This window comes from Rhinolophus sinicus, linkage group LG04 (assembly GCF_036562045.2).
Source record: "Rhinolophus sinicus isolate RSC01 linkage group LG04, ASM3656204v1, whole genome shotgun sequence".
Lineage (NCBI taxonomy): Eukaryota > Metazoa > Chordata > Mammalia > Chiroptera > Rhinolophidae > Rhinolophus > Rhinolophus sinicus.
In genome coordinates this window covers 128,799,154-128,823,538 of record NC_133754.1, presented here as the reverse complement: position 1 = coordinate 128,823,538, position 24,385 = coordinate 128,799,154, and the positions used below count along the sequence as shown (strand labels likewise).

General features: G+C 35.6%; 1 protein-coding gene across 5 annotated transcripts in view; it reads left to right on the top strand.

Annotated features, from left to right (window-relative positions):
* The window catches only part of CCDC171 (coiled-coil domain containing 171), a 276,992-nt gene that overhangs the window by 133,117 nt on the left and 119,490 nt on the right, over window positions 1-24,385 (top strand). For all 5 annotated transcript variants that reach the window (XM_074330354.1, XM_074330355.1, XM_019739198.2 and 2 more), the window contains one exon: window positions 142-327. In XM_074330354.1, coding sequence (XP_074186455.1) covers window positions 142-327 — 186 coding nt within the window. The remainder of the gene's footprint in view (window positions 1-141; window positions 328-24,385) is intronic.

Here is a 24,385-nt window from a genome sequence, read left to right as displayed (position 1 = left end):
AAACTAATAGTATTTTTTGTCTTGTATCAGACATTTACAAATGTATGTGTTATGTTCTTCATGTTAACAAATACAGTTCTGAAGATTAAATGATACAAAATGTAGTTAGCTGATTGTTGAACTTTTTCCCCCTTGTTTCAGAAATTGATCACCCATGAGAAGTTTGAAAGTGCCTGTGAAGAACTGAATAATGCATTACTTCGGGAACAGCAGGCACAAATGCTATTGAATGAACAGGCGCAACAACTACAGGAGTTGAATTATAGACTTGAACTACATTCCAGTGAGGAAGCTGACAAAAACCAAACTCTCGGAGAAGCTGTTAAGGTGGGAAAATATTCTTTGCATAATGGTTTGTTTCCTCTAGGTGTGGATCCTTGAGGGAATCATATATATCTCCTGAGTAGGGAACAGATCCCAAGATAGGAAATGTTTATTCTATAACGCTTATAAGGATGGAATGAAATATGGTTCTGGGACCTTGATTCCAAGCAGGATTCGTGTGTATTGAAAATGTATAAGTAGGTTTTACTTGCTATTTGAGAACAAAGTGGAGATATTTTTCAACAATAATTTGCTCCTTTGTTTCATTTATCTTTCTTGTTTCTTTCTCTCTTTAGTGTTTTTTTTCTTTTTCCTTGTTTTGTTCCCTCTGGACCTTGAAATTCCATGTATCTTTTGGATTTTGAAAGGTTTTGCATCTGGATCTCTCTGAATCTTATATAAGTGCATGTTTGAGGGTGAAGGAGATTTGGTTAGGAGTTGTTCTTCCTGTCATCTATTTGTGGGAAAGGTATTCAGAAGGGAAAACAGAAGTTAAAATAAAATAGTTGTCATTTAGAAGATTTCATTAATGGATTTATGACTATGGTATCTTTTGGAAATGTTGGCTCTAACTCTGAGCCAAGAATTGTAGTTTATGATTATAATGCTTGTGGAGTTTTCACTAGTGAGGTTATACACACTGGAATGGAACAACTAATTCTAGGAAAACCAAAATGATATACCATAGCTTTTATATTGGGTATCAAACCTAAAAGCAGTAAGCAACTCAGAGTTAGTATATAATTTCTTATACAAATAATCTGTATTTATTCTAGTAGCTAAATGTTAATATTACCAATAAAATCGTCAAAATTTATTGAGAGCTTCCTGTTTACCAGGCACTATGCTAAATACTTATAAATAATTATCTCATATAAACCTCACACAAACTCTATGGTATTATTCTCAATGTGTAGATGAGAAAACAGAAATACAAAGAGGTTATGTAACTTTGCACAACCATTAGTAAGTGATAGACCTAGGGAGTCAGATTCACATCTGCCTTCCTAACCACATTATGTATATTATTGATTGGCACTGTGCATATGCCAGGCTCTATGCTGCAGTCTCTAGATGAATTATTTTACATCATTCTTAAATTACCCCTGTGAAATAGGTGCTATTATTGTTCCATTGTTTTTTGATAAATTGAGAGAGTTGAATGGATTTGCTCAGGGTTCCCTGGCCTATAAAATATTGAAACTGGGATTTAGTTTTTAGAAAAATTTATTAAAAATTATTAACCTAATTTCTTTATTATTGTAGACTTAAATTCAGTCCAGTTTCTTTTTCTTTCTTTCTTTTTTTCTGTTTTGCTGTAATAAGTACTTCTAAGATGAGCAACCATGTAGCTAAATCTTTATTTACAAATCTGTGATTATTTCCTTAGGATGAATTCCTAGATGAGAATTACTAGGTCAAAAGCCACATATGTTTTAAAATGTATATATTATCAGTTGGCCTACAGCAAATTTTTACCAGTTACACTCTCACCAAAAATGTATCAGAATTTCACTTTTTACCCAACCTCGCTATTACTATTTAAAAATTTTTTTGGCTAATTTGATCATTATGTCATTGTTACTCTGTATGTCTTTGATTACTAGGTAAGTTGAACATTTTTGCAATTGGTCATTGAACACCATTTTTATGCTTCATTAATAGATAATGTAATTAACCATGCTTTGAAAAAGCAGTTTTTTTCTCTTTGCAATAGCTTGTAGTTTGTGTTTAGTTATAGTATCTTCCAGCAGATAAAAAGCTGTTTGTATTAATTTCTTTAAAATGCCAGTAGTTTAAATATTGTCAGGAGCGGAGAATTGTTTAATTACTACCTCTTAATTAGAACTAGCAGGTGGTAATGTGAAAATGATCTCTTGTGGGAGGCAGTATGATTCAGTAGAAAAAGCACTGGCCTTGGAACAAGTATTTCTGAATTCAAATCCCAGTTCTGTCACTTGGGCAAATAACTTAACCTTTCGGAGCCTCAGTTTCCTCTGCTGCAAAATTAGGGATGATGATCCTTAAGTTACAGAATTTTTATGAGATTTAATTAAGGTACTGTTGGAAAAGCAAGCATATTGTTTTGTTTTTCAATAATACTTAAAGAAATAATTTTTTAATGTGTTCTGTGCATAATTTCTTTTAAAAAAATAAAGTGTGTTGCTTCTTCTTTATAAAAACAAATAAGATCATGAATAGAAGATAGGGAAATACAGAAGAGAAAACAAATTACCATCTGAAAACAACCACTGTTAACATTTGGGGTTTGTTTTTAATCATTTTTCTATAGGCAATGGTTTTTTATAAATCATACTTTGGACTTGATACACAGAATGAATGGCCTTCCTTTACGATACAGCTAGATTTTGGATAAGACACTTCCTGTATTGCAGCAGTGCATTAAAGTGTAAAGGAAATGTATATAGATGATTACAGAATTGTATACCTGAAACCGATGTGACTTTACTAACGATTGTCACCCCAATAAACTTTAATTAAAAAAAAAAAAGAAAAGGTAATAAAAGAAAACAAAAAAGAGGAAGGAAATCTCACAGAACAAACACCACCGACCAGCTCCAACAAGTGGAAATCAAAGTTAGCACCGTGAACACATGCTGGGCTTACCCTGTAGGCAAACACCAAATCCAGTGCAGGAAGTGGGAGGCTAAGCTTTGGGCTCCACCAAGCACATCAGGCCTTGAACCTGAGCTGCACTTATTAAGGAATTGCCTAGTAACCTGAATGGGATAATCTCAGGTCAGTAATGTCTAGACAGAAGCTAATGTAAAATTTTCTCTGGAAGAAAGCTTGCCTAATTTAGTTCCTTCAGGAGCCTTCACAGCCTAAGATCAGCCAAGTAACTGGCACATGAATAAATAGACAGATACATTAATCTCATATTCATCCGCATTGCTAAACTCTTACCAATTCAAGTAATACTTTATCTGTACTTTGTAGGGTTTTCTAATTAGACCTTCATATTATTGAGTTTTGCCTCTCCTTTTCAAATCTTAATACTTTAATTTTTTTTTCCTTCCTTAATATACTGACAAAGATACAATGTTAAGTAGAAGTAGAAACAGTAGGTAGGCATCCTTATTTTGTTCCCAGTCTTAGAGAATCTTTCTAACATTTCTACATTAAGGAGGAAGTTTGCTACAGGTTTTTAGTTGATATATCATCTTTATTGGGTTAAGGGAGTTATCATCCTAGATTCTGCATTATTTTAAAAAAATCATGAATGAATGTTAGATATTATCAAATACATTTTATGCATATATTGAGATAATTTTATGGTTTTTTTTCTTTTATTCTGTTAGAATGTTGAATTATATCAGGGATTGGCAAACTATGGCCCACAACCTGTATTTGGCCAGTGAGCTAAGAATGGTTTTCACGTGTTTAAAGGACCATATGTAACAAACAAACAAAAAAAATGAATCAAAGAAATCAAAGAATATGTGACCGAGGTGGCACACAAAGTATTTCCTATCTAAAGTTTGCTGACCCTGCATTACATTATTCTGTATTCTAATCTTAAGTCAGTCTTGCATTCCTGAAATAAACCCCACTTAGTTGTGATGATTTTTAAAAATACATTGCTGCCCTCAGATTATTAATTTTTCACTTAAGATTTTAAAATGTATGTCCATAGTCATGATTGACATAATTTATCTCAACTGTCCTTGTCAGTTTTCGGTTATTAAAATTTTGCAAACTTTCCATCTCACTGTAAACACATGGAGTGGAACTAGATAAAATATTACAGGTGCATTGTGGGGTATTTAGCCAAGCTAAAAACAAAGCGAACACAATGCTCAGGTACGAGAAATAAGAAGGTACTCAAAACCGAATGGTGAGAGGCAGCGAAGTCTAAGTAGCTCACTGAGGTGTGCGAACCTAGCTGGAGGCTAGAGTTTATAATCATAACACTTAGGGACATCTAGGCATCAACCCCCATGGGCTAGTAAAGAGCTACCTGTTAAGCTGAGAGATATTTTATATTGTTAATCTGCTCTGTAATATCTTTAGTACTGTTGGACCTCTGAGGCAGTTTTGTTAGGCAAGTTTTTGTTTTTTAAAATTGTATGTGGTGTACAGTAGTTCATACAAAAGCCACAAATCCAATGTATCTTATTTTTTTCTTGACTTCAAGTTTGGACTTAAATTTGGTAACTATTTATACTAACCGTTTTATCTTGGATCGTGCCTTACATATTTTTATGCTTTATAGACTTCAGATTGGTGATGGACACTGCATGTTAATGGAGTAACTGAAGAATGATTAAAATAAACACAATTATTTTTATTTTTTCATTTTTTTTAAAAGATTTTATTGGGGAAGGGGAGCAGGACTTTATTGGGGGAACAGTGTGTACTTCCAGGACTTTTTTTTTTCCAAGTCAAGTTGTTGTCCTTTCAGTCTTAGTTGTGGAGGGCGCAGCTCAGCTCCAGGTCCAGTTGCCGTTGCTAGCTGCAGGGGGCACAGCCTACCATCCTTTGTGGGAGTCGAACCAGCAACCTTGTGGTTGAGAGGACACGCTCCCAACCAACTGAGCCATCTGGGAGCTCAGCGGCAGCTCAGCTCAAGGTGCTGTGTTCAATCTTAGTTGGCAGGGAGCGGGGCCCACCATCCCTTGTGGGACTCGAGGAATTGAACTGGCAACCTTGTGGTTGAGAGCCCACTGGCCCATGTGGGAATCGAACCGGCAGCCTTCGGAGTTAGGAGCATGGGGCTCTAACTGCCTAATCCACCGGGCCGGCCCCTAAGCACAATTATTTTAATGAGGGAGTCAACCTGTGGGTAAAATACTTGTGGGAAATAATACAGAAATTTGTATCTTAAAATAGGTTACTGCTGTAACCAATACCTAAAGCCTGAGGCAGTGGCTTAGTAATCAGGCAGTTCGTGGTGAGGAAACATCAGAGGTGGAAAGATGGAAATTCATGTTAAGCTGTGGCAAAATATTTGATAAAACTGTACTTGTGATAATTTAGGACTGCTGATCCTATAGATCTAGGGGAAGTAGTTAGAAAGAATTGGTGGTAATATATGTTGGCGTTGATACTTTGTTTTGGACAAGGTATTACAAGAAAGAGATGAAGTCAGGAAAGAATTAGTTCGTTTGTGAACATAAATAAAAGGGAAGAGGGAGAGAGAATCTAGAAATCTGGGGCCTAGAAGGAGCCCATTAAGTCTCAGTCCCGGAGCAAAGAACAAATTAGGGGTGTAGCTCTCTTATTCTAGCCAGTTATCTTAGATGGCCTCAAGGTAACCACCATTAAGCGCAATGCCTGCGTGTACACATGGGTATATGGAAAAAGGGAAATCAATAATGCGGGTAATCTCCAAGAAAGAATCTTGGTATATTTATTGGCATGTGGCACTGACTAGAAGAAAAGAGATTAAAACCTACCAACTTTGAGACAGTTGTGTTGTCCAAGAAACCACAAGTCTGGATTAAAATAGCCTATACTCTTTGAGCCTTACATGCGCCTTACTTGATCTATTTATCATTTTAATTAATGTACAGAACTCCATAATGTAAATGACATTGTTTATTTAGTTATTCATCTTCTGATGGGCATTAGATTTGTGTTACTTTTTTTTTAAATTCAGTAATATAATTTAATATATATATAATCCATGTTCAAACTCCCCAATTGTCCTCAGAATGTCTTTTTTTGTTTGTTTTCCTAAATGACATTTCTAATGTGTTTGTGACATTCTTCTAAGTTATGTCAGATTCTTTAACTTAAAGCAAACTTCCATATGTTATCTTTTCTTTCCTTCTTTCAAAAAAATTAGTTTCAGGTGTACAAAACAATGTAATAGACATTTATCATTTATATCCCTCACTGTGTTACTTTTTAAAATATTTTAGAGTAAGGAGAAACTGAATGACTTTCCTGAATGACATTGCTTATATGAAAAGATATGTATATACACACACACACACATACACACGTGTGTGTGTGTATGTGTGTGTGTGTGTATTTATATTTTATTTTGCCCTCTAGTAAGTTTGACATTAAGAATGACTGAATTGGGACAGGCCCGGTGGCTCAGGCAGTTGGAGCTCCATGCTCCTAATGCCGAAGGCTGCTGGTTCGATTCCCACATGGGCCAGTGGGCTCTCAACCATAAGGTTGCCGGTTCGACACCTGCAAGGGATGGTGGGCTGCGCCCCCTGCAACTAACAACAACAACGGGACCTGGAACTGAGCTGCACCCTCCACAACTAAGATTGAAAGGACAACAACTTAACTTGGAAAGAGTCCTGGAAGTACACACTTCCCCAATAAAGTCCTGTTCCCCTTCCCTAATAAAATCTTTAAAAAAAAAAAAAAAAAAGAATGACTGAATCATTTAGGTTTAGAATAAAGCTATAGTTACTCCTTATTTTTCCTAGGAAAAGTTAGGTATGTGTTAAATTCTGATAACTCTACATCTGAAATGTACTTGGTGTGTTGATTATTTATAGAAAATTTAAAAATATTTTTATATTTGTAGGATCATTTTAAACCAAAGAATCATTCTGTAAAGGTGAAAAAATCACCACTTGATTCATCTTTCTTGAAAAATAAATTTTGGTCATCTAATTAATATACATATTTGAGCCTTCACTGTGTGGAAAGTGCAGTACTTGATTTTGTGGAGAACATATTGAATTTAATTAAAAAGAATACCTATATCTTAGTGGTTGGTGAGATTTTTGATATAACAATGATGGGAGCTTCTGAAAGTATTATAAAATCTTAAATTATCTGAATTGTCACAATTTTATAATTCTGTCCATGAAAATTCCTAGACATTGGTTTAGAGAAAATAGCTTATAGAAAAAAATAAAAGATTTATTCATAGCAGGCCTGCCAAATAGTTCCTTTGTCTAACTCTGATGCAACTCTTATTCACATGCCCTTTTTCATCATCATTTTCTGTCATCTGTGTACTTCTCTCTTATACTCCATCCCATCAAGCTGTAGTAGCCTCACAGGGTCTCAGAGACTCCTGCCTCCTCCCAGCTCCCTGTGTCATTCCTCATCTTCTTGCAGCTGCTTTAGCTTTTTCTTGCTTATATCTCAATTGTAATAGAAAACGAACTCTGTGCTTTACTATTTTCCACTCTCAAAACTTAATTACACTTAGATTAAAGATGGGAAAGAAGAAGCAAGAAGAAAAAGGAGTATGTTTTTCAAATTTCAAATGGAATAATTTGCAAAGATTTTTTGGGATTTGTAGTAATACTGGTAAAGGATCACATTTTATGAATATTTATCTGCTTTTTATTAAAAAAAAGTCCTAACCTTTATAATCTTAATAAAATTATTTGCTATACTCTGAGGGTATAGAATGTAAATGAAGTCATTTATTTATTAATTTTTTTATATATAGCCATATTTTCTCTAGTAAACTTTTAAATGAGAGAGCCCCCAAAATTAATTTACTTTAAAAAATTTAAACATTTTTTAGTTGATAAACCCTGATTATAATAATTAAAATCTATCACATAACCCATTTTCATAAAGTAGGATTATTAACGTCATTACTTAATTTAAAAGTCTTATCATTTTTTACTTTAATCCCATATATTTTTTATCTTCCTAATGACTTATACCATTGAGACCTATGAAGTAGTCCATTATATTTCAAGGTCAGAGAAAAAAAAATTAAGAAAGAAACAGCTCTCAGGTCATTTAAACAAAATTAGCAGAGAAGATTCAAGCTAGAAGCTAAGAATTTCATAAAAAATGTTATTCCCCTTTTTGGTAGACTGAACAACAGAAAAATACATAATAAAAGAAAAAATCCCTTTTCTGTTTAAACTCATTATGACATAATTTCTTTTTTTCAAAGTGTATGTTCTCATATATAATTTTAAAATAGCTTTTTCCATGTTTAAACTTGTCCTCAATGAGTAGTAATTTAAGATTAGAATTATCATGTTTCTTAATTGAATACTAACTTTTGGTTATACCATATTTTAAATACTACTTAAAATATTTTGAATCATACAGTTCAACTCTGTATAATTTTTTTTTATAAGCATTCCCTTAATTTTGCTCTTTTTATTGATTAAACATGCTCACAGTAAGAAAACCTTTAAAAACATACCTCTTCCAAAGTGTATGTAACCCCATTCTCACCCATATATAAACATTATTAATATTTTGGCAAATATAACAAAGTATGCTGTATATAGTTTTGCATCCTGTTTTTTTGGGTAGAGTGGCATTATTTACATTTACATTTACATCATTCTAGCATCTGTTAGAATGTAGGTATGCAAAAGTGGAAACAGAGTCACCAGTCAGAGGCTAACAATATAATTTAGAACAGAGATGGTGGCTTAGAACAGGGTAGTAGGCGTAAACAGTGGTGAGATTTTGGATATATTTACATTTTGAAGATAAAATTTAAGGAGTTTCAAATGGATTAGAAGTGAAGTGTGAAAGAGATGATTCAAGGATAATCTTCAGCAACCAGGTGAATGGGATTGACATTCATTAAGATTATTTAAAAACCTTATTTTAATGAGCCATATAATATTCCATCTTATGAATGTGCTGAAATATATTTAACTATTTTCCCGTTGTTGGAAATTCAAATTTTGTTCATTTTTCACTGTTAAAATTAAGATGGGCATCTTATGATTGTCTTTGACTACATAGCTCTTTGTATTCTCAGGATAGGGCTCAAGAAGCAGATGTACTGGTTCAAAAATATAGATACTTTAAAGTGATGTGTGTATGTGTTTTTAAGGCTATGAATTTTTTTTAGATTGGTGTTTACATCTGCTGTGTACTTTTTTTTGTACTTTTATTTTTTATTTCTTTTTTAATTAAAGTTTATTGGGGTGACAATGGTTAGTAAAGTTACACAGGTTTCAGGTGGACAATTCCGTAATACATCATCTGTATATCACATTGTGTGTTCACCCAGAGGCAGTTCTCCTTCCATCACCATGTATTTGACCTGTTTACCCTCCTCTATCACCTCCTTCCCCCTTACCATCTGGTAACCACTAAACTATTGTCTGTGTCTAGAAGTTTTGTTTCTTTGTTTGTTTGTCTTGTTCCTTTGTTGCTTTCAGTATTATATCCCTCATATCAATGAAATCATATGGTTCTCTTTTTCTGTCTGATTTTTTCGCTTAGCATAATAATCTTAAGATCCATCCATGTTGTCGCAAATGGCACTATTTCATCTTTTCTTATGGCAGAATAGTGTTCCATATATACCACAACTTCTTTATTCAGTCATCTATCGAAGGACATTTTGGTTGTTTCCATGTCTTGGCCACTGTAAATAAAGCTGCAATGAACATTGAAACACATATGTCTTTATGGATAAATGTTTTCAGATTTTTTGGGTAGATACCCAGGAGAGGGATTGCTGGGTCATACAGTAATTCTATTCGTAATTTTTTGAGGAACCTCCACACTGCCTTCCATAGCAGCCGCACCAGTCTGCATTCCCACCAACAGTGTATGAGGGTTCCTTTTTCTCCACAGCCTCTCCAACACTTGTTATTTGTCTTGATGATGATAACCATTCTAACTGGGGTGAGGTGATACCTCATTGTGTTTTTTATTTGCTTTTCTCTGATGATGAGTGATGTTGAGCATCTTTTCATGTGTCTGTTGGCCATCTCTATGTCCTCTTTGGAGAAACTCCTGAAAGTGTGTTTAAGAGCACCTGCTGAGCCCCATCCTCATCAGCATTGGATACCATTAGGCGTTATCAATAAAATACCAATGTTAGCAATTGATACCCAAGAACATTTGTCAGTGTAACAGATAAGGAGAGTTATATTGTTTTGTTTTGCACTGAGCATAAAAAGGAACAATGAATTTCCCCCCACACAGGTGTTTTTTATTCAAATAATTTTATGTAAAGTTAATTTGCTATGTGTAGTGTAGTTTTAGAAAAGAGGGAGCATTAACATATCTGAGTGTACACTTTGGTTAGACACATTTTAAGGCATTTCATATTATATTATTTAACAGTTACAACATTTTAAGAGATAAGTATTATTGCTTACATTGTATAGATTAAGAAACAAAAATAATTGCAAAGAACTTGACAATGTACATGATCAAGATGCTTTATATATAAAAGCCAAATACATTTATTAGTATTGCTTAAAGACTTTTCTTTGGGCCCTTAATAGCTTTAAAGAGTGTTATTGTTGAAAAATTGTAGTATTAATATGTCACAGAAATAAATTTTTATATTTTATATTTAAGAAAAATAAAATGCTTCATACCTATTTAAAGTTGATAAGAGCTGTATGTTTTCTTTGTGTATAAATATTTTCATGACAGAATAAAACATTATTTGCCTTTTAACAAAATCATTCTTAGGTTTTAGAACAGATATTATTGCTTCTAGACTTGAAAATATGCATATTCCTATTACCTGCCATATGTTGCCCACTTCAAGAACTCAATAGCGATGAATCAGATTTTCCTCTGTAAAGCCACTTAGTCATATTCTGAATTAGTGAGCTACACAGTAGAGAAAATTCTTTTATGAGCTTTACAAAAAGAAACTGTATAATTTATTATTAAAATTTTTATTTTTTTAAATAAAAAATGACATACTGACCTTCCAGTTTTCAATCATATTCATATGTATACAGCAGGTCCTTGAATAATATCATTTTGTTTAACGTTTAGTTATAATGTTGATGAGGTGGCATAGGAACTTAACTCTTATTTATATCAATTAGCCTGTGGTAAAATTTGTTTCATTATGTGTTGTTTCGTGTAAAGAAACAGAACCTATGGATGACATTAAATGAGGACTTACTGTATACACAGGTATTCATTCACATATAGGCACACTCAATTTATTTTATTATATGTTTACATATAAAATAATACAACTTACATATAACATAATGTTATATACTATTATATTTCTACTTATATATTTTATATGTAAATATATAAACTATACGCGTGTATATCTGAATGTATGTATGTATTTATGTTGTAATGTATACCCTTGGAAACCGATTTTTATGACATATTTTGGGTGTGGTCTTTGTCATTTGCATGTTCAGTCTTCTATTGGCTCTTTGCCCTTAGGTCACTTCCAGCAGCTAGTGGTATGCTGCCCCCAGGTGGTGGCAAATACTTTGAGTCACATAATGTTATGGTCTGAATTGACAAAGCCTGTGCTTTAGCTAAGGTCTAGATTAGAATTGAGAATTTGACAGGATTTTCTTTTATTTGTAATTAATAAAAATCTTTTATTAAAATAGCTGAACAGAACTAAGTTCATGCAGGAAACTGGCTGATTTCTATTCTGTAAACTCTTTTAAGAAGCAAGTATCTGTGTACAATTTGATATCTTTCTTACCAATCCTTTACTGTCGTCTATCCCTAACTCATTATTGTACTTTGATGAGAATGGTGCCTTCTAATTTTACTTTGGCCTCTCGTAGTCAAATCATTGCCTGAATTCCAACATGGCTCACAGTATTTTCATGAGCTGGTCAACATCTACATGGCTTTGGGACTTTAGGCCATCTGCTGTGAAAGTGTTTCCTTTCCTCTTGGATTCTCAGACTTGGATGGTGGTAACCATTTATTACACATAGAGAATAATATTAATTAAAGAGATGGAAGGTGTTTTACTTTTCTTCTGCTTTGTCACAAGTCTTCCCTCTCATTGTATGGAAGAAGAAAATACAGAGAATTACCCCAGCTTTTCTTCTTCTTCCTTCTGTGACTCAATGTCAGGTGAGAATACCAGCTCTGTACTATTAGAAGTAGAAGCTATTGATTTGCCTCTGTTTGTGGAATTCAGATTGCTACAGCCTCCTGCCTTAAGAACACCACTCACATAATTGGTAACCAAAAATACAGGCAGGGAATAGATGAGACCAGGCAATGGGTAGATCAGTCGTCCTAGCCTTTAGTTCAGAGAATGTTTCTTTGATGATATAGGCAGAGTGGGGATGTGGCCATCACACTTGTGGATTCTCATGAGGATCTTGAATCATGCCAGTAATGTAACCATTATGGGTTAGATGCTTTACACACATTTTCTGTAATCCTCACAATTACCTGGAAAGATAACATATAATAATACATAAATGTAAATTATAAACGCATCATAAATTAAGGATCAGAGTTACTAATAAATTTTCTTAAAGTCACATATTTGTAGGTTTTGGAGTTAGAATTTGAACTTAGGATCTGCGCGACTTCATTGGGCATTCTATTTCCATTAGATCAGGCCATTCTATTTCCAATACAGCATTTTCTTTCAGAGTTTGGGGCATTTTATTTTCTCTCTATGAGAGGCTTTTTAAAAAAGATAATTGGTTAAAATATCTAGACATGGAAATTGGAATAATTCCATAAATGTCTTACCCTGCAGCTATTTAGATTTCAAATGCTTTTCGTCAAGTGAGTACTTGTAATTTAGACTACTTGAAGTTCAGTTCAGTGTTGGTGGCAGAAGAGTTCCAAAGTGAGGAAGATGGTAAGCCTGGGGTGGATGAACATTTTTACTTTGTGAAATAATACTCGATAGATGCTTCAGAATTCAATCTCATATCCTCCTGTTTTATTTCTTTCTCCTCCTTTTGAGAAGTTGAATAACCCTGCTTGATGCTGTATGGGCCTTACATTTTCTCTTATGTTTTCTATCCTTTTGCTTTAGAGTCTGGTAAAGCCTGTATGTTTCTCTTCATTTGTCTATTTAAATATTTTATATTGGTACTCATTTTTTTAAAAAAGGTTTTAACACTACTGTTTATTTTAAAAACTTTCAAGAAATTAATTTACTTAGTGGTGGAAAAATAGTTTATTGTCTTAAAATTTCATATTTAATCCAAATAGTCTTGTGTGTGGGGGCCTTAAGTTATTAAAATTATTATTGTATGTCAAAATGGCCACTATAGTGGCAATTTTATATGCCTCCACCTAAGAAACTTATTACTTTTCTTTTTTTTTTTAAGTTATTGTGACCAGTAGAATTGAGTGTGTATTATGGTTCTTAAAGTAATCAAGGAGAGGTCATCTTTATGGCTCAGTCATCAATATTCTTTTTTTTTTTTTAGTTTCAGGTACACAAGACAAAGTAATACTTAGACGTTTATCATTTATATCCCTCACACTGTGTGAACCCCCCTCCCCCCATCCACTATCCCTCTGACATCGCACAGAGCCATTACATTTCCACTGTCTCTATTCCTAATGCTGTACTCCGCTTCCTGTAACCATATACATACATATATACATATATGTATGTATATATACATATACATATACATATACATATACATATACATATACATATACATATACATATACATATACATATATATATATATATATAAAATAAATTTTATATATATATAAAATAAATTTTATATATATATAAAATTATAGTTGGCATTCATTATTGTTCAGCTTCAGGTGTACAGTGCAGTGATCAGGCATCTACATCATCCCTGAGGTCGTCTCCGAAATGGGACAAGTGTCCATCGGATACCCTACAAAATCTATACAACATTATTGATTACATTCCCCAAATTAATTTTCAAAACCCCGTGGCCATATTGTGGTTACCAACTGTTTTCTAATCCCCTCACCTTCCTCCTTATCCCCACCCCCCCACCCATCTAGCAACCCTCAGTTTTTCTTCTATGTCTCCAAAACTGTTTCTGATTAGTTCATTCACTTATTCTTTTCTTTAGATTCCACATATAAGTGAGATCATATGGTATTTGTCTTTCTCTGTCTGACTTATTTCACTTAACATAATATTCTATAGGTCCATCCATGTTGTTGCAAATGGTAAGATTTCTTTCTTCTTTGTGGCTGCGTAATACTCCATTGTATAAATGTACCACAGTTTCTTAATCCAGTCATCTACCGATGGGCATTTCAGTTGTTTCCATGTCTTGGCTATTGTGTATAGTGTTTCAATAAATATAGGAGTGCATAAAGATTTTTGAATTAGAGTTTTGGATTTCTCCGGATGGATACCTAGGAGTGGAATTGCTGGATCATAAGGTAGTTCCATTTTCAGATTTTTGAGATACCTCCATACTGTTTTCCATAGTGGCTGCACCAATCTGCAATCCCACCAACAGTGCACAAGCGTTCCCTTTTCTCCACATCCGTGCCAGCACTTGTTGTTTGTTGATTTATTGATGATAGCCATTTTGACTGGGGTGAGGTGGTATCTCATTGTGGTTTTTATTTGCATTTCTCTGATGGTTAGTGAGGTTGAGCATTTCTTCATATGTCTGTTTGCCATCTGTATGTCCTTTTTAGAAAAATGTCTCTTCATGTCCTCTGCCCATTTTTTAATTGGGTTATTTGTTTTTTTGGAGTTGAGTTGAGTGAGGTTTTTATAAATTTGTGATATTAACCCTTATTAGATATATCATTGGCAAATATCTTTTCCCATTCAGTAGAAACCCTTTTTGTTTTATTGATGGTTTCCTTTGCTGTGAAAAAACTTTTTAGTTTGATGTAATCCCACATGTTTATTTTTTCTCTTACTTCCCTCGCGTGAGGGGATATATCAGTAAAAATCTTACTCTGGGTAATGTCTGTGAAGTTTCTTCCTATATTTTCTTCTAGGAATTTTATGGTTTCAGATGCTACATTTAAGTCTTTAAGCCATTTTGAATTTATTTTTGTATATGGTGTAAGGAGGTGGTCCAGCTTCATTTTTTCGCATGTGTCTGTCCAGGTTTCCCAGCACCATTTATTGAATAGACTGTCTTTACCCCACCGTATACTCTTGCTTCCATTGTCGTAGATTAAATGGCCATATAGGCATGGATTTATTTCTGGACTCTATTCTCTTCCATTGATCTATGTGTCTGTTTTTATGCCAGTACCATGCTGTTTTGATTACTGTAGCCATGTAGTATAATTTGATTTCAGGTATTGTTATACCTCCCACTTTGTTCTTATTTCTCAAGATTGCTGAGGCTATCCGGGGTCTTTTATGGTCCCATATAAATGTTAAGATTATACGTTCTATTTCGGTGAAAAACGTTGTTGGTAGTTAGAAAAGAATTGTGTTGAATATGTATATTGCCTTAGGCAGTATGGACATTTTAACTATATTAATTCTTCCTGTCCATGAACATGGTATGTGTTACCATCTATTTGTATCTTCTTTCATTTCTTTCTTCAGTGTCTTATAATTTTCTGAGTACAGATCTTTTACTTCTTTGGTTAAATTTATTCCCAGGTATTTTATAGACTTTGGAGCAATTGTAAATGGGGTTGTTTTGTTAATTTCTCCTTGTGATGTTTTATTATTGGTATATACAAATGCAGCTGATTTCTGAATATTAGTTTTGTGTCCTGCTACTTTACTAAATTCATCTATCAGCTCTAATGGTTTCTTGATGGAGTCTTTAGGATTCTCTATGTATAGTATCATGTCATCTGCATATAATGACAATTTTACTTCCTCCTTACAGATTTGGATGCCTTTTATTTATTTTTCTTGTCTGATTGCTGTGGCTAGAACTTCCAACACTATGTTGAATAGAAGTGGAGAAAGTGGGCAATCTTGCCTTGTTCCTGATCTTAAGGGGAATGGTTTTAGCTTTTCCCCATTGAGTATGATGTTAGCTGTGGGTTTATCATATATGGCCTTTATTTTGCTGAGATATGCTCCTTCTATTCCCACTTTCTTAAGGGTTTTTATCGTAAATGGCTGCTGGATTTTATCAAATGCTTTTTCTGCATCTATCAATATGATCATGTGATTTTTATTTTTCATTTTGTTAATGTGGTGTATCACATTAATTGATTTGCGGATGTTGAACCACCCTTGCATACCAGGGATGAATCCCACTTGATCATGGTGTGTGATCTTTTTAATGTATTGCTGAATTCTGTTCGCTAATATTTTGTTGAGGATTTTTGCATCTGTATTCATTAGAGATATTGGCCTGTAGTTTTCTTTTTTTGTGGTGCCTTTGTCTGATATTGGGATCAGGGTGATAGTGGCTTCATAAAAAGTGTTTGGGAGTCTTCCCTTCTTCTGGATTTTTTGGAAGAGCTTCAGGAGAATAGGTGATAATTCTTTTTTGAAAGTTTTGTAAAATTCACCTGAAAGCCATCTGGTCCAGGGCTTTTGTTTGTTGGGAGACTGTTGATTACTGATTCAATTTCCCTGGTGGTAATCAGTCTATTCAGGTTTTCTGTTTCTTCTTGAGTTAGCCTTGGAAGGTTGTATGTCTCTAGAAAATTCTCCATTTCTTCCAGATTGTCAAATTTGTTGGCATATAGTTGCTCATAGTAATTTCTTAAAATTTTTTGTATTTCTGCAGTGTCTGTTGTCACTTCTCCTCTTTCATTTCTGATTTTATTAATTTGGGTCCTCTCTCTCTTTTTTTAAGTGAGTCTGGCTAAAGGTTTGTCGATTTTGTTTATCTTCTCTAAGAACCAACTCTTGGATTCATTGATATTTTGTATTGTTTTTCTGGTTTCTATTTCATTTATTTCCACTCTGATCTTTATTATCTCCTTCCTTGTACTGCCTTTGGGCTTATTTTGCTGTTCTGTTTCCAGATCCCTTAAGTGTGAAGATAATCTGTTGATTAGTGATGTTTCTTGTTTCTTTAGGTAGGCCTGCAATGCTATAAATTTCCCTCTTAGGACTGCTTTCATGGCATCCCATAGATTTTGGGTCGTCGTGTTTTCATTTTCGTTTGTCTTGAGATATCTTTTGATTTGTTCCTTGATCTCCTGGTTGACCCATTCATTATTTAGTAACATGTTATTCAGCCTCCATGAATTGGTGTGTCTTCCAGTGTTTTTCCTGTAGTTCATTTCTAATTTCATAGCACTGTGGCCAGAGAAGACAATTGATGATTTCAATTTTCTTAAATTTATCAAGACTTGTTTTGTGGCCTAACATATGGTCTATCTTGGAAAATGTTCCATGTGCACTTGAGAAGAACTTGTATTCTGCAGCTTTGGGGTGAAATGCTCTGAAAATATCGATTAAATCCAAGTGGTCCAATGTGTCATTTAAGGCTGTTGTTCCCATATTGATTTTCTGTCTGGAAGACCTGTCCCTTGTTGTCAGAGGTGTGTTGAAATCCCCTACTATGATAGTGTTACTGTTGATCTCTGTCTTTATGTCAGTCAATATCTGTTTTATATATTTAGGTGCTCCTATGTTGGGTGCATAGATGTTTACTAGGGTTATGTCCTCCTGTTAGATCGATCCCTTTATTATTATATAGTGCCCATCTTTGTATTTTAATATGTTCTTCATTTTAAAGTCTAGTTTGTCAGATATAAGTATTGCATCTCCAGCTTTTTTCTCATTTCCTTTTGCATGAAATATCTTACTCCAACCCTTCACTTTCAGCCTGTGTGTGTCTTTTGATCTGAGGTGAGTCTCTTGTATACAGCACATACAAGGGTCTTGCTTTTTTATCCACTCAGCCACCCTATGTCTCTTGATTGGAGCATTTAATCCATTTATATTTAAAGTGATTATTGATAGGTACATAGTTATTGCCATTTTAAAATTTGTATTTAGATTGTTTTCATCTTTCTTCTATTTACAGAAGTCCTTTTAGTATTTCTTGCAATGCTGGCTTGGTGGTAATAAATTCCTTTAGCTTATTCTTTTCTGGGAAGCTCTTTATCTCTCCATCAACTTTAAATGATAGCCTTGCTGGATAAAGCAATCTAGGTTGTAGGCCTTTGTTTTCCATCACTTTGAGTATCTCCTGCCACTCCCTCCTGGCCTTCAATGTTTCTGTAGAAAAGTCATTTGATAGTCTTATGGGAGTTCCCTTGTATGTAACCCTCTGTCTTTCTCTTGCTGCTTTTAGGATTCTCTCTTTGTCTTTAACCTTTGCCATTTTAACTATAATGTGTCTTGGTGTGGACCTGTTTGGGTTTATCCTGGTTGGAACTCTCTGCACTTCCTGGGCTTGTATGTTGGTTTCCTTCATCAGGTTAGGGAAGTTTTGGACATTATTACTTCAAATATGTTCTCAATCCCTTGCTTCCTCTCTTCACCTTCTGGTATTCCTATGATGCGCATGTTGTTGCACTTGATGTTATCCCAGAGGTCTCTTAAACCATCTTCATTGTTTTTATTCTTTTTCTTTCTGTTGTTCTGTTTGGGTGATCTCTGCTAACTTGTCTTCTAAGTCGCTGATTCGATCCTCTGCTTCATCTAACCTGCTGTTAATTCCTTCAAGTGAGTTCTTTATTTCAGTAATTGTGTTCTTTAGTTCTAACTGGTTGTTCATTATGATTTCTCTATCCTTCTTTATGTCGTCTCTAAGCTCCTTAAACATTCTTATCATCAGTGTTCTGAACTCTGTCTCTGATAGGTTGGTTACCTCTGTTTCATTTGGTTCCATTTCTGGAGGTTTCTTCTGTTCTTTTATTTGGGACATGTTTTTTTGTTTCCCCATTCTGGCTGACTCTCTGTGTTTGCTTCAATGTATTAGGTAGATCCCCTAGAGTTCTTAGTTCTTTCTGGGTTATCTTATGTGGTATGTGTCCTTTATATTTGACTTGCACTACTTCGTTCTTCTCCTCTGCATGTGCTCCAAAGGTGACTCTTGTGTATATTGTCCTGTTAAAGAAAATCTTTAATTGCTTTTCACTTGTGAGTAGGTGGGGTTAACTCCTAGGCTGACTAGTTGTGAGACTTGGCTCTGCCCAATGCAGGGTGTTCTGCTGCGTGGGGGTTGACCACTTAAATGTGGTTTGGCCTCTATGGGCTCTTGTGCCTGTAGAGAATTCCCTCTGGGTGTGTCACTTGTAGGTCAAACCCGGTCGTACTCTGGTTTGGTCTGGAGTTGGCCTCTGGGTATGTTGAATCTGTGCCTCTTAAGCTGGGCCCTGGTAGGGCAATTTCAGAACAAATCAAATCACCAAGCACAATGACAACAACAACAACAAAGAAAAAATCAAATACATTCACATGTAAAAACAACCCACAACTCCCACTCAGCACAGGCAAAGATATCAAAGATATAAAGACAAAACAAAACAAAACAAAACAAAACAAAACAAAAAGGAGCGCCAGTCCTGGCTTAAGCCCACCAGGTAATCTCCAGGTTGTCCTCTGCTGTACCAAAGAGTCCCCTGCGTTTTGTGCAGGCAGAGCTGGTCACCTGGTGCCCAGAGTGACGTTGGAACTGCAGATTTAGATGCATCTGGCTGAGGGGTCTGGATGGTAGTTTCTACAAAGTCAGTGCAGTTGAGCTGCTGAAAGCCCAGAGCTGCGTAGGCCGCCTACTGCTGATCCCTGGGAGTGCCTCCGCAGTTGTAATTGCCCTGCCCTAGGCAGGCCAGAAAAGGTGGTGGCTCGGGGTGGAGGAGTCTCTTCTCTCCTAGCCCAGCAAAAATCACACTCTTCCCAGCCTCTTCCCTGGGTTAGAGCTGCCCTCCAGGCTTCCCAGAGCCTGAGCACTAAGGCTCCTCTGTAATCTGACACTACTCCTCGGTTCAGGGGCCATTTTAAGTCTCTGGAAGGGCAGGGGTAGGATTGGGAGAGCAGGGGGGAAAGGGGCCCAGGTATGAAGTTTGTGTCCTTTGTCCGGCGTAGGGCCCAACTGGAGGTCTCACTGAGGTTATTGCCTCAAATGCTGGATATGCTGCCCCCTCGGCGGGAGAGATCAGCTGTGGGACACAGGGAAAGAGCCCACCTCCTGGCTTTTGTGTTCTCTGTTCCGTCCTGGGATCTGCTGCGTCTCTGCGGCTGTGGATGCCGGCCGTGTTTCCACCGCCGCAGATGCAGGCGTGTTTCCACAGCCGAAGGTGCGGGCCGCATCTCTACTCCGCTCCCTTCCCTCTTCCCTTGCTCGCCCAATTTGCCCACCTTCAAGTAATCCTTGCACGAGCCTCTTAGCTATTTTGCGTGATGAGCAGAGAGTCCTTTGATGGGTTATAGATGTCCTGTTTGTGGTAAGATCCGGAGGAGAACTCAAAAAGTGCGCCCCACTGCCACCATTCCTATGACGTCCTTGGTACTCATGTTTAATTTCTAAAAGTTGCTTTTAATTCGCTGGTTCTCTTTTCATAGCATCCCTTAAAAAATAGTTTCTGTATCTTTTTAAATTGTAGTTTTAACTGTGTATTTAACAGACAATAAACAATTATTTAAGTTCTCTTTGTTTCTTCAGTGGTCTTTATTTTTTTTTCTGTTACCATTGACCACTTTCTTTCATGTTGGGGGCTGTGAAATACTATATTTTCAAAAATGGCTACAGCAGTATTTCTGGTCCCACAGATGCTTCTAGAACCTTGCCATTTCCATATCAAGAGGTGGAGTCTATTTCCCTTTCTTGGAAACTGGGTGGGCTTCTGTGACTGCCCCCTGTGAATAGAATAAGGTGGAAGCAACCCTGCATGTCTTTTAGGGGCTAGGTAATAAAAGGCCACCTGGCTTCTGCCTGTTTCTTCTCTCCTGTGGCTCTGGGCTCTCTCTAGAATCTCTCAGTGTTCTCTGTTGGAATTCAGCCATCATTCTCTGGGGAGGCCCAGGTCACATGGAACTAAGTATGGCTGTTTATAGCCAATGGTTCCAGCTAAAGTCTCAGGCAGCAAGTACGCCTCCTCTGCCAGGTGTGTGAACGAGCCTTCAGGTGAGGTTCCAGTTATCAGGAGCAGAGACTAGCAGTGCCTGCTGCTCCCTGTTCTATGTCCTGATCCACACAACCTGAAAGCCTAATGAATAGTAGTTTTACACCACTACGTGTTAGAGTGATTTGTTATGTAGCGCTAGGAACCGGAACTAAGATTTTCTCAAATGTGTAAGATTTATTTGGTCATTCATATTTAAGAATGAAGAAAAAGAAAAGCTAATTAGGAGCTCTTTGTATAGAGGCAAGACTTGGTGACTGGTTGGCTTTCCTTTAGAGTGAATGGGCCATGAGCTAGCTGGCTGTTGGGCTCGGTGACCCCCAAATGAGTATGCTGGTTTTTATTCTGTAGCACTGCCACTCATACCCTTAGAAAACTCATCCATAATTCTTGTTTGGTTTTAGTTTGTTTTATGGAGCAAATTTCTCTTTTTTTCTCAGGTAAATGTCTGTGGATTGCACATGGTTGGGGGAGGGGGCCGGGGGTGTGGTACGTGGTTCTGAGTGCCGTCTTCCAGATGCTTTCTGTCTTTTGCACCTTGACTTACTCCTGCTCTGTAGGGTACCTTGTGTTTTCATGTCTCGAGCCTCTTGTAGGTTGTCGAGCAACACACCTGTTTTCTGTACATGTCTTCCGTATACAGTCTAGTAGGCTGAAGCTTCCTCTGCCGCACTTCATTTGTCAGCTGTTCCCGTCTTTCATCTATATTTTTTGAAATCTTTCTTCTGTTGATCGCCCCTCTTCCTTTGTTTTGTTGTTGTTTGTTGATACTTTTTCCTAAAATGGAATAGTGATGGGGAGAGGAAGTGTCAATTTGAAGTGGACTTTGTGCCTTCTTGGACTTGGCTTGACTCTATATATTTATAGACACCTTTCATTCAAGTTTGAAAATATACTTCATATGTGCCTAGGAATATGCCATATTTTTCCTTATAATCATTAAAAGTTTACATGTATCTCATATTATCAACTCTTTCTTATTCCTAATTTTGTGTATGTGTATTTTCAATCTGATTAAGCTAGTTACATGCAGGTGCCCTAAGTTTTGTTCCTTTCATATTGACTAGGCCACTTGGGTTCAAAGGTCTTGTGGTCCTTGAACCCCCTGTTTGTTGTAGCTGAATAAGCTTTTCTGTTTCTAAGCTATCCTTCTTTTGTGCCTGAGCAATTAATATTAGAATTCTTCATACCTGACCTGCTTTCTTCTGGGTGAGAATGAGGGAAAATGATTAATCTTGTTTCTTATAACCCATTAAAAAAGAAATCTGAGATGAGGACCTTTCTTGGAAGTCTTCAATAGTAGTGCATCATAACAGAGAAAATATTAGAGGCTATAGGAATAGAGAGCAATAAAAGATTAATTAATATTTTACTTTGTAAGATTAATATTATTTCTAGCATAAAGATATAGAGTGGGGGATCAATTTGGGGAATCCAAGAGATTATGATTCTAATTTTTGATTTTATTTAATTTGAGATGATCATCAATTTGAGTAAGGAAATGCATGTCAGTAGTTGTAGTGAAGAGTCAGATTTAAGGAATAGATGAAATATCTTGAAGACGTGAAAGAAAGAGCAGACAGATATAAGAAAGATCTATTTGGAACGCAGTAAGAAAAAAGAGGAGATACAGAAAAGCAGGACCTAGGAAAGCTTTATGTGAAAAATTTCATTGAAAGCTTGTTCAGTGATGTCAAATACCTAGAAATATTATGTAGTGAGTTTGAATCTATATCGAAAACTGTGTTTAAAATATATCTGCATATGCTTAGATTTATATGTAGAAACCCTTTAAAAGAAGATAGTTTTCAAAGACAAGATTTATTCAACAAATAATTGTTCCTTTCCCCAAGTACATCTCAGTTTATTAGGGGAGAACATACACCGGGGATGCCAAAAACATGTATACAAGTGGACACTTTGATCAGTGTTGCTCAAGCAGTTGTTTGCTGTAATGAGAAGTGTCTGGATGCTGATGGTAACCACTTTGAGCACGTCTTGTAACTGCAGAAGTCAAATGTGACTTGTATTCGTCTTTGGTTATTGGTATATATTGAGTAATAAAATTTTAATAGTTTTTTTCTGTCTTAAAATGTGTATACATTTTTCTGGCACCTCTGTATGTATATACTTAAGCATACTACAAAACAGAGAGGGCCTTTGTAGAGATAGAGGGTACTATAAAAGCCTGAGTGGTATTATTTGTGAAAATTGTAGGTTGTCAGAGAGTTGTAAATTTTACATTAAAACTATTTTTTTCTGTAACGTTATTTCACTCTTTTCTAAAAACAGGTCCTGAAATAAACTTCCGTTGATTTGCAAAAATAATCACCAGGGTTTGTGTATCCTTAGTTAATAAGTCAGTTTTCTCCTTCTTGATTGACATATAATGGAAGCTGGACACTAGCAGGTTGAGTCCTGCCTCTGTTAGGAGAATGGTGGAACCAGAGGCCAGACTTCCGTGGCAAAGAATAGCAAGCATTTAGTTTGTTTATTACTTGATTACTGTATCTGGCTCTCTGCTAGATACTTGAAATATATCATAACAGTCAATCCTCACAACAACCTATGATATAGACAGCACAATGTTTTTGTTTTTGTTTTACAGATAAGGAAAATAAGACTCAGGGATGTAAGTTATTTGATAAAGTTCCCTTAGCTAGTTTGTATTAAAGTAGGAATTTGTATTTAGATTTGTTGGCTCTAAAATTCCTACTCTTTCATTGCATCTGGTGTGTGGATGGGGAATGAAAGTAGTAGATACAGATTCTTACTTTTGGAAAATCAACGATAACAACAACAAAAAGATGATAGATGAGGACCTGAAGGAAAATTGTGGTCAAGTTTACAAAGTTTAGGTTCACCTAGGTGTGCCTGAATTGAAAGCCACTTGAAAATACATAGAGAGAATGAGAAGAAGGAAAGGAAGAGGTGAAAGATCTGAAGATGTGAGATTGGATAAACAGGGAACCATGAAAGTTACTAATTTCAACGTCTAAAGTAGCTAAAATTTAAATTGCTATGAATCTGCTTACCATGTGTTTTCTCTTTTACTGACAAGACTGCAAAACTTGTTATGCAAGAGATTCATGTTATGTATGTTAAAACTATGTGTAAGAATTGTGTCGTAATGGTAGCAAATATCAATAGCAGCTCAACTAGTGAATAAGTGAGATTGGGGAAGTCTGTGGAGATTGTTAAGAATAAAGTTACCTGTTGTCTTTGGTAGAGGAGTTGGTGTTTTTACAGAAGTGTTGAGATTTGACTAGGTCTGTTGTCCTCAGGTAGTGCTTCCATTGGTGTACCCAGAAATTCCTTGTTGAAATGCTGTTTGGGTCACTTTATATTTTCATAAGTGCTGAGGCATTAAGTGACTATATAGTTTAAACTAAATATCCTTATAAGAAAGTGTTTTTATTGTTGTTTGTTTCTA